The sequence below is a fragment of the Octopus bimaculoides genome, chromosome 27, assembly GCF_046866305.1.
Source record: "Octopus bimaculoides isolate indiv1 chromosome 27, ASM4686630v1, whole genome shotgun sequence".
NCBI classification, from domain to species: domain Eukaryota; kingdom Metazoa; phylum Mollusca; class Cephalopoda; order Octopoda; family Octopodidae; genus Octopus; species Octopus bimaculoides.
The window spans coordinates 4,123,728-4,136,227 of record NC_142954.1 but is presented as its reverse complement, the minus strand read 5'-3'; the positions used below and the strand labels follow the sequence as shown (position 1 = coordinate 4,136,227).

Sequence of the window (12,500 nt, the reverse complement as noted above, 5' to 3'; positions counted from 1 at the left end):
ACATACATACATACATACATACATACATACATACATACATACATACATTATATATATAATTAAAGGATAAAATCATTAAAAATTAATGAACTTTATCAGTGGCCAACATATAAAAAAAGCCTTTTAGGTAAAATTCATATATAGATATATGATTATATAGAATATAATTATAATTAAGGCCACAGAAACCAGTGCCTACATATACGTGTGTGTGTGTGTGTGTGTGTGTGTGTGTGTGTGTATGCTCAAAATACATTTGTATACATATATACACATATATATCGATATGCCTACATGTACACACACACACACTCACGCGCGCACGCACGCATGCACGCAAATATATACAACACTCACATTATATATATGTAGTGGTCAATGGCGAGTGGTGATACGCCAGTATTGAGTACACCATACGTTATGTTATGGTTGAAAAGCTTGTAGAAAACACGACGATTGTGACTAAAATAAAAATAAAATAAGAATGAAAAGCGAACTCACTGATATTTGGCGTTGACAATGGCTTCGGTCTCGGGACTTTTAAGGAACCGTTCTACTTGTTGATATTGTTGGACTAATTTCAGAGAATCTTTTGAGTAACCTGAAAGAAAGAGATGTTCAGATAAGTGAATAATGAATATATATATATATATATATATATATATATATATATATGTATATATATTGTACACACACACATATACATACATACATGTAGAGAGAGAGAGAGAGAGAGAGAGAGAGAGAGAGAGAGAGAGAAAGTAGCCCCAGTATATGACAGATACTCATCTCCAGTTGAGTTGGCTGGACTAACACTAAATGAAGTTCTTTACCAAAGAGCGCAACATGTTGCCTGATCCAGCAATGGATTCCACGACCTTATGACCATGAGCGAAGTACTCTCATCACAAGGTCACACACACACACACACATAACCATAAAGCCACAGGTACCTTTCTCCTTGTCTTTGTAGAAGGGGTAATCTCCTCGACCATCGAGCAGCTTTAGTAAGGGAGGTAATAATTGTATTACATCGTCTTTATCTAAATAATAACCGAACTTGACCAGGTGATACAGGAGGCGAAGAACCTGAAATAAAAAATGGTGGAAACCGATAAGATTTAAAAGAATACTTTGTTTTAGTTTTAATATCGCGTCGGTTACTGGTTTATAACGAACCATTAGCTGTCTGTCTGTTTGCCCACCCGCTTATCTGTTTGTCTGTCTATCTATCTATCTATCTATCTATCTATCTATCTATCTATCTATCTATCTATCTATCTATCTATCTATCTATCTGTCTGTTTGTCTTCTTTCTATAGGTATATACAGTCATATAGACAGCCCTCATATACATATATATATATATATATATATATATATATATATAAAAGATAATAAGAGTGAAAAAACTACAGAAGGCTTGTGTTACATGGTTAAAGTATATATTTAAATTATGTCAGAAAAATGTTAGAAAAATGTTATAAAATCTTTTTGGTATATAAACATTGTATTTTGAGAAATAACCGGTTTCGTGTTGTCTTTTCAAATTTCTCTACTTCATTGTAACGTGTTCGCTCCATGTGTGTGTGTGTGTGTGTGTGTGTGAGTGTATGTATGTATATATGCATGCATGTACGTATGTTTATACTTCGATGCTTTTCTGTGTGTACAAAAGGAAGAGAAATCACGGGGAAGAGATTCTTACCTGTTCGATAAGCATGTTAAGACCTATGTCGGAGGCATACATACATTTGTTGCCGAGTAAAAATTCTGCGATCCAGTCTCGCAGTACAGGAAATATGGCAACTAATTCTTTCACTACCTACAAACAACAATATAAAAAAGGTTATGAGATATATGTGGCAATAGAAAGAACGGTTCTGGTGGCGGTGGAAGATTGTGAGAGAAAGAGAGAACAAGGCAGTACCAGATAGACAGGGACAAACACACAGAGACACAAGCAGTCTTCACTGATGATGTCTACGGATTAGACGAAACTACACGTCTAGGGGATTTTCGAGTCGGCGAGGGTCGATTGCTTCTCCTGTCAACATGTATACATCTGCGCTCTTCCTACAGTATTATGAGTATTTTAACTCTTATTTCCAGCAATGCAGGTGCGTCGGCACCCTTAGTCACACTTAGTGACCATTGAATTTTTTCCTTTATGGTATCACATTGCGTTTAGCTGTTTATATTAATTTCATATATATATATATATATATATATATATATATATATATATATATATATATATATATAAACACACACAAATATGTACATTATATTAGATATAGAAATATAGAACTGTACGTACAAAATCTCCTTGGCTTTTCTCTTCATCTTTCGATCCAACGTAATCGTAAATAAAACAAATATTTGGATGATCCAACACTGAATAATTATTGCCGACGTCCACGAAAAGACCTACGGATATAAAGAAATACAATATATAAACATATATATAAACACACACACACACACATATATATATATATGTACCAACTTGGATTATGAATTGAATTAAAGTTCGTCTGCTCTTGGGATTTTTCTTTTCCTTATACTTCATTTACATGCATCTATATATATATATATACGTAATATAGGGCAATCAGTTAGTAGTATGCTAATTAAAGCCTGTTCCCAGAATTCACCATCCAGACTGTCAACAACAGTCTGGTTGTATATTCCACTGGATGTACTTCAGGAACTCCTCTGTTTATATGGAGTTTATAAAGACATGAAAGAAAGAAAATGGAAATTGCAAGTCTTTTTATTCACGGTACTGGTACTTTGCAGGTGAGATGCAGAATAAACATTTGTGGTGCATCACCGGTGTAGATGTGCCTCGTCAGGTGATTTATTTGCCATTTGTCTTGTTTACATATCAGTACTGTCTTTTGTACCCGTGGTGTACTCATCGTTTATATAAGGAACCGGAAAATGAGGAATATGTTTGATGTATGCAGCATAATGATGTCTGCAAGCTGCAACAATAACAACGACAACAAGAACAATAACAAGAACAGCAGGAAGAGCAGTAGCAACAGTATTAACAGCGAACAGTAACCAATAGCAACAAAAACAACTGTGGATGTGACGCCAGCGGCAATGTTTGAACAAGCAACAACAGCGACAACAATAATAAGAGTAACAGCAACCCATCAGCACCGTTTGCAAGAACACCACCACAGCTACTACCACCACCACCACCACCACCACCACCACTACTTACAACACCGCCACCGCCACCACTTACAGCAGCAGCACCACCACCACCATCACCACCACCGTAACCACCTACGCCGCCATCACCATCTACAACACCACCACCACTACCACCACCACCACCACCACCACCACCACCACTACCACCACCATCTACAACACATCCACCACCACTACCACCACCACCACCATCACCACCATCACCACCACCATCACCACCACCACCACCACCACCATCACCACCACTACCACCACCATCTACAACACATCCACCACCACTACCACCACCACCACCATCACCACCACCATCACCACCACCACCACCACCACCACCACCACCACCACTACCACCACCATCTACAACACATCCACCACCACTACCACCACCACCACCATCACCACCATCATCACCACCACCACCATCACCACCACCACCACCACCATCACCACCACTACCACCACCATCTACAACACATCCACCACCACTACCACCACCACCACCATCACCACCACCATCACCACCACCACCACCACCACCACCACCACTACCACCACCATCACCACCACCACCACCTATACCGCCACCATCATCCTCACCACCACCACCACCACCACCACCACCACCACAACAACAACAACAAATGCAGCAGCAACGAGAACAGAAAAGACAAAGAAAGAATAACAACAGCTATAACAACAAGAACAAACGCGAACAATAATAAAAAAAAACAACAACGGAAGTAGTTGAAATAATAATAAACATAGACAAAACAACAACAACAACATCATCATCATCATCATCATCATCAGCAGCAGCAGCAGTAAACGCAAGAACAACAAAAACTACACCAGCAGCAAAAACAAAAACAATATAAAAAAAAAAAACAAGCGTTAACACCAGCAGCGAATGCGGATGGAATAGCGATAACAGAACAAGCAACAACAACAACAACAACAACATCGATATCCTCAATAATAACAGTAATAATAACAATGAGCCTTTCTACTAAAGGCACAAGGCCTGGAATTTGCGGGGAGGGGACCAGTCAATTGCATCGACCCCAGTTCTTCACTGGTACTTAGTTCATCGACCCCCGAAAGGATGAAAGGCAAAGTCGACCTCGGCGGAATTGGAATTTGAACTCAGAGCGTAGAGGCAAACGAAATACCGCTAAGCTTTCTACCAGCTCGCCGCCTTAATAATAATAATGAGACTTGGATCCAACTTGTACAAATGCAAAACAAAAGTCAAACATAAAATAATAATAATAATAATAATAATAATGATAATAATAATAATAATAATAATAATAATAATAATTATAATAATAATAATAATAATAGTAATAATAATGATAATAATAATAGTGATTTCAAATTTTGCCACAAGGGCAGCAATTTTCAGGGAGGGGATGAACCGATTACATCGACCCCAGTATTCAACTGGTACTTATTTTGTCGGCCCTGAAAGGATGAAAGGCAAAAATCGACCTTGCAGGAATTTGAACTCAGAAAGGAAAGACAGACGAAATAAATGCCGCTAAGCACTTTGTCCGGCGCGCCAACGATTCTGTCAGCTCGATGCCTTAGCAACAGTAATAATAATCCTTTCTACGAAAGGCACAAGGCCTGAAATTTTGGGACAGGGGTCCTTAATTTATCGACACCGAAATGTTGAAAGGTAACAAAAAAAAAAAAAAAGAAATAAATCAACTTCGGCGGAATTCGAACTCGGAAACGAAAAACGGTGGAAATGCAGCCAAGTACAATGACCGATGCGCCAGCGATTCTGCTAGCTCAATAAAAAAAACACAGGAGAGTAATTCTTTGCTATATTATTTACTTGTCGTTAGGTCACAGTATTTAGCACGAATGGCGTCAGGCAATATGTCGGAGCGTAGCGATAAGAATGTTTCCTCCCAGGTTAGATACCGTAGCTCCTTGGTTATGATGTTAATAGCATAATCATTCCGACCCTGAAAATACAGAAACAAAAAAACAATTAATACACTGTAACAATCCATTATACGAATATATATATATATATATATATATATATATATATATATATATATATATATATATATATATATATATACAAATCAAACATACAATAGTTATATATATATCTATATATCTGTCTGTCTATCGATAGATAAATTATCTCTCACTCTTTGTGTATGTATGTATGTATGTATGTATGTATTTATTTATCTATCTATCTGTTTATCTATCTATCGATCTATCTATGTCTTTATGTACGTATGCATGTATGAATGCATGCAGGTATGTATGTATGTATGTATGTATGTATGTATCTATCTATCTATCTATCTATCTATCTATCTTCACATTTATGAGGTAACATCACTAATATTTCCTTTGCATCATCTATAAAATGATAGCCGTTTCTGTTTATTTTTTCACTTCACAGACTTAATGTCATAAGCACAGAGGATTCATAATTCAATTTAGATGAATATTTGCGGCATTAGACAAAAGAAAAAAAAACACTCGGTAAAACTAATTATGATGTACCCTGCGGAGTACGTATGTGTTTTATTACTGAGCGTGTATTTCTATGTATGCGTGTGTATATCAGTCTGTGCGAATACATACGTACATACATATATATATATATATATATATATATATATATATATATATATATATATATATATATATATATATATATATATATATATATATACACATATATATATATAAATATAAATTTATATATATATATATATATATATACATATATATATACATATATACATATATATATACATATATACATATATATATGTAGTTGAAATACATATATATATACATATATATACATATACATACATATATATATATATATATATATATATATATATATATGTATACAGACACACACACATATAGGATGTATATATCAGTGAATAGGAGCACACGCGTGTGTGTGTATGTAATATGATCAGTGCTTGTTTAGGTCTATAAAAACTGTGGTCCAACTGAGGACTCGGCAGAGCCTCGGTTAAGCATATCGCTATAAGTGTATGCGCACACACACACACACACACACACACACACACACACACACACACACACACACACACACACACACACACACAAGCATACACATCTCTCTCTGTCTCTCCCTCCCTCCCCTTCTCTTTCTATATATATCTATGTGTGTGTGTCTGTGTTCGGTATTAGTGAAGGAAGCAGTATTCGTTCGAAATTTCAAAACAGCATTCTGTATATCATACTCAACGCAGATATACTGTTGAAATTCTGGAAACTGCGTTACTCGCCTCGAAAAAGCATCTTACATAGACGCATATTGTTGCTTTGTTTACGTCCCTGTAACTTAGCGCATCGGTAAAAGAGACCGATAAAATAAGACTTAAAATAAAGACGTACTATGAGCAGCCGGTGCCCCAACATGGTTACTGTCCAATGGCTGAAACAAGATTATCATAAATTTATAAATAGCTTTTCTGAAAAATGCTTTTAAGCCTTCTCCGCAGAACGGATGCAGCGGTCCAGATCCGTTGTGTTAAACCATATAACGAATTAAGTCAACCCTCAATGAACAGCAATAGTCCCTCGGGTGGGGTTGTGCGCATTATCATCTATCAAATTTCATCCGCAAAACTCTGAGTAACTCGATGCTGTAGTAGAAAATTTTGTCCAGTTCGCTGTGCAGTGAAATTGAACCGAAAAATTCAAGCAAGCATGACTCAATGCAATTAGTGATACAGAAGTTATACTTACATAGCATAAAGCTTTGTATAAATTTAATTGGTGAATCAGGAAATCATGCTTGTCTTTATTATAGATGACACTATTCTCCTGCAAGTAAAGAAATATTGGTGTGGTGAAATATTTAGTTTAATGATAAAATTGATAGCTGATCAATATATTAGTCCAATTAAATGTGTGGTTATTGGATAGCGATTGATTATAAAAAAGGTAGCGTCTCATAAAGCGAGATTTATATATCTTAAATTTGGAGAGGAATTTGTAGTGGGTAGTTTAGCTTAATCGGTCAAAGCATCGTGACGCGTAATCACAGGGATGTGAGTTCGTGTCCACAGCTAGCCACCTACACTTTTCTCTGTAAAATAGGGATAGTTTATCCTGTTCAGGCTATATCATTAGCATTATTCTGCGATTGAGAATTTAAAAAAGCACTTCTTTAACTTTCTAACACGCTTCTAAAAGCAAGACTTCGTTTGTTTATTTACGTTTGTCGTAATTTGAATTTAATATATTTGTGTGTTGTTTGCGTTATATAGAAAACTCGAGAGAAAGTGAAATAATTGTTTTTTTTTAACGGTTGAACTCGATGTGGATGAAGCTATAAAGAATGACGTGTAAATATTGAGTTTTAAAATCCATTCGGATAGGAAAAAATGTTTTTTTCTATCGAAAGATATTTTTCGTCTTCGTGTTTACGCGCGATTATTCATAGCATTATCTACTTCGAGTTCGCCGTTAAAAAAAAGAAACAATAAAGAAAACGAATATATTGGTATGTTAAGGTGGTGTTTGGGACATAACAAAAGACAAATATATATTGGTATATTAAGACGATGCTTGGTATGCAAAGAATTGCCCAAAACGTCACTTCGCTTCCTTCATAAGAGAGCTAAATCTTCGTCGTCGTCATCATCGTCATCGTCATCACCGTTATCACCAACACTACTACCACCACCACCATCATCACCACCACCACCAAACCATCATCATCATCATCATCATCATCATCATCATCATCATCATCATCATCATCATCATCGTCCTCGTCATCATCATCATCGTCCTCGTCATCATCATCATCGTCATCATCATCATCATCATCCTATCATCATCCTCATGATCATGATGATGATGATCATCGTTATCATCACCACCGCCACCACCACCACCACCACCACCACCGCCAAACCATCATCCTCATCATCATCATCATCGCTGTCGTCACCAGAAAACACTACCCTTATACGATGTCATCAAATGAGACAAATGATAGGCCATGGTGAAAGCAGTAACAAGGTTTTATATATATATATATATATGTATATATATGTATATATATGTATGCAAATATGTGTGTGTTTGTGCGTGTGTGTGTATATATATATATATATATATATATGTATATGTGTGTATACACGTGCATATTTATATGTATACATACGCATATGCATATACATATATATATATATATACATATACACATACATACACACAGATGCGTGTAAATCACTGCTAAATACATCAAATATCCACCAATAAGAAAACTGTCAGCGGCGTGTGAAGAAAAAAAAAATTACAGGCAAAAAAAAAAAAAACGAAAAACAAAATCGAAAGGAAGAAACACACACACACACACACACACACACACACACACACACACACACACACACGCGCACACACACACACACAAAATGGAAAAAGGGAGAAAAAAAAAAGCAGAAGAAAGAAAAGTACCAACATACATCCACAAACTCATGAAGCGCAACCCAGCTCAAACTACTGTCGGTAGATATATATAATATATTTGGTTGTCGGTTGATGTCTTGTCCTCGAGCCGTCAAGAAAACACCTTTCTGAAATAGAAAAAAAAACAAATACGAACAATAAAACAACAACAACAACAACAACAACAGCTACAATAACAAAACAATTACAAGCCAACGTTTTTAGGTTAAGTCCTCGTATGTTGAGGGTGCAACCGCACTCTGGCTTCCAACGCTGGTATTGCTATCACATCAGGTGGTGTTTCGATCTTTTCTTCCCCCCTTGCGATACCAAAGTTCTTCCCCATACACGTATTTTCTTAACTTGTTTGCAGCGCATGATTTCGAGCTACTGTTATAATAAAGCTCTCTTTTCGATAAAATAAGTACCAGTTACGCACTGGGGTCGATGTAATCGACTTAACCCCTTCCTCCAAATTTGAGGCCTTGTGCTACCAGTAGAAATTATTATTATTATCATTATCATTATTATTTTATTTTTATAACGTGCTTTCACTTCCCTACCGAGCGCAGCTCTGTGTGCCTTGGGTATGTGCTGTGGTTTGCTGTGATGCTCTTATGTTTACTGTATTGAAAGTGTTTTGCGTAGGATGTGTGCAGTGCTCAGTAGTGTAATTTTCTGTATGTTATATATATTTGTAAGTCCTATTATTATTATTATTATTCAGTAGTTTTATTTTTATAACGTGCTTTCACTTCACTACCGAGCGCAGCTCTGTGCGCCTTGGGTATGTGCTGTGGTTTGCTGTGGTGCTCTTATGTTTACTGTATTGAAAGTGTTTTGCGTAGGATGTATGCAGTGCCCAGTAGTGCAATTTTCTGTATGTTATATATATTTGTAAGTCCTGGTGTTTTTGTTATGTATTTGTCTGAATATTTTTTTATTATACCTAAGGCACCTACTATGATAGGAATTGTTTCTGTTTTTAGATTCCACATTCGAGTTATCTCTATTTCCAGGTCTTTGTATTTTGAAAGTTTTTCCATTTCTTTTAGAGAAACGTTGTCATCTGTTGGTATTGAAACATCAATTATTATTATTATTATTATTATTATTATTATTATTATTATTATTATTATTATCATTATTATTATTATTATTAATATTATTATTATTATAATTATGTATAAGGCGGAGAGCTGGCAGAATCGTTAGCACGCCGAACGAAATGCTTAGCGGTATTTCGCTCGTCGCTACGTTCAAATTCCTCCGAGGTCGACTTTGCCTTTCATCTTTTCGGGGTCGATGAATTAAGTGCCAGTCAAGTACTTGGGTTGATGTGATCGAATATCCAGTCCCCCGCCCCAAATTCCAGGCCTTGTGCCTATAGTAGAAAGGATTATTATTATTATTATTAGTTGCTGATATAACTATCAAAGTTGCGAAGTACGACGACAAACGGTTTTCTTTCAAAGCTACCCGTAATAAGAATTGGGTTAAGGGTAGATCGCGCGCGCGCGTGTGTGTGTGTGTGTGTGTGTGTGTGGTTACCTGCTCAAATCCCTGCAATTGATACTGTAGTGAACTGATGTAACCGCAGATGATCGAGGTGGGGTGTAACAGGTTAGTAGATAACAGAGGTGTGTGTACATACATACATACATGCTTACATGCATACATACATACATACGTAAATACTTAACATATACATTCGTACATGTATAAATACATACATACATACATACATACATACATACATACACACACACACACACATATATATATATATATATATATATATATATATATATATATATGTATATATATACATAAACACATTAATGCATACTTATACATTCACGCACACATATATACATACACTCACGCGCATACACACACATACACATATATACACATATACATACTGACATTTATACACATTCACATGAGTGCATTTGTACGTATGTGTTTGTATATATATATATATATATATATATATATATATATATATATATATATATATATATATATATATATATATATATATATATAAAATTCAATAATAGGACGAATTCTTTTACAAGAATTTATCAAGTAACTAGCGTGAAAAAAACCTCATAAGGGAAAAAAATCCATCATTTATTCCCGAAATATATATTTATATTTATATAATAAGGGAAAAAAATCCATCATTTATTCCCGAAGTATGTATATACCAAAATAAGCTGATAAATGTGAAACAAGGTGGGGAAAAAATAGTACTCGAATACCGGAGGTAGAGTAATATCCTTTATTATTGAAACTACATGAACAAAAACTATCACAAAAATTGCTACTCAGAGTTTCACGTTGTGATCCATGCTGGATCATAATTCCCCGACGAACCGGAACTCTGAGTAGTAATTTTCGTGATATTTTTTATAAAGTATACACGCACTCACACACAGACAGACACGCACAAACACAGACACATATAATATATATATATATATATATATATATATATATATATATATATATATATATATATATATATATATATATATATATATATATATGTACATACATAGATATACATTATAATATATATATAGAGTGACACATATATATTCACACACACACTACATATGCACATACACACTCACACACACATACACGCGCACATATATACACTTATATAAATATGTATATACAAACGGTAGTGTACTTCACAAGTGGTTAAATACATAAACCTATGTGAATACACACGTATTAAAGTAACTTACCCTGTCTTTCTGTAGCCATTGCTGTACAATGTATGTCTGGTTGTTAGGTATGGCAATTTCATCGCATACACACAACACTTGAAGCAGGTCGAGAAATCTATAATTCTGTAAAAATAATCAATAATTAATTACAATTATCTTTTTTCATCTTTTTACTGCTTGTCAAAAATATAGTGCCTATTTTATGAATATATCTTCCGCAATTCGATTCGTTTACCTATATTTCTACATCTCTGTTAATATATCTTCCGCAATTCGATTCGTTTACCTATATTTCTACATCTCTGTTAATATATCTTCCGCAATTCGATTCGTTTACCTATATATCTACATCTCTGTTAATATATATATATTGTGATATGAAGGCGGCGAGGTAGAAACGCTAGCACACCGGGCGAAGTGCTTAACAGTATTTCGTCTGCCATTAGGTTCTGAGCTCAAATTCCGCCGAGATCGACTTTGCTTTTCATCCTTTCACGGTCGATAAATTAAGTACCAGTTGCGTACTGGAGTCGATCTAATCGACTGGCACCCTCCCCTCAAAAATTTCAGGCCTTGTGCTTAGAGCAGAAAAGAATATATATTGTGATATCGCTGTATATATTCACTCTTCTTCTGACGATGGATTAGGCTAATCGCACGTCTTACACCCGTGCTATTACATATATACAAACTTGCACCAATATACGTATATGTAGAGACAATTCATAAAGCAGCTTCTAATGAGCACCTATCCCAGAAACAGCTATAAAGAACTACCTGCATTTTCCTATCCATTACTTACAAAATTATCACCAGTGAAGCCATGAATTTTATTTTGCTATCTAAGTTGATGCAACACGAAGGATAACTCGAAAGTACCACGAGGCATTATATCATATTGCTTATTTATTGGCGGCGGAGTATATAACCCTTGGTGGAAAATTTGGTGTTTTTGGAAGAATCAATTCTTAATTGCCATGTTCTGCCGCTGACATCAACAAAAAAGCTGTAAACTAGTTACTGTAGAAAACCTGTAAC

General features: G+C 35.4%; 1 protein-coding gene across 6 annotated transcripts in view; it reads right to left on the bottom strand.

Moving 5' to 3' along the window:
• The window catches only part of LOC106877374 (inositol 1,4,5-trisphosphate-gated calcium channel ITPR2), a 176,214-nt gene that overhangs the window by 63,374 nt on the left and 100,340 nt on the right, over positions 1 to 12,500 (bottom strand). For all 6 annotated transcript variants that reach the window (XR_016238656.1, XR_016238655.1, XM_089343469.1 and 3 more), the window contains exons 20-27: positions 11,481 to 11,585; positions 8,733 to 8,843; positions 7,003 to 7,080; positions 5,075 to 5,207; positions 2,321 to 2,430; positions 1,709 to 1,825; positions 954 to 1,089; positions 502 to 601 (exon numbers count right to left, since the gene is read on the bottom strand). Coding sequence is in view for 4 of the 6 variants with exons in the window: in XM_089343469.1 (XP_089199595.1) it covers positions 502 to 601; positions 954 to 1,089; positions 1,709 to 1,825; positions 2,321 to 2,430; positions 5,075 to 5,207; positions 7,003 to 7,080; positions 8,733 to 8,843; positions 11,481 to 11,585 (890 nt within the window). In the remaining 2 variants the exon portion in view is untranslated. The remainder of the gene's footprint in view (positions 1 to 501; positions 602 to 953; positions 1,090 to 1,708; positions 1,826 to 2,320; positions 2,431 to 5,074; positions 5,208 to 7,002; positions 7,081 to 8,732; positions 8,844 to 11,480; positions 11,586 to 12,500) is intronic.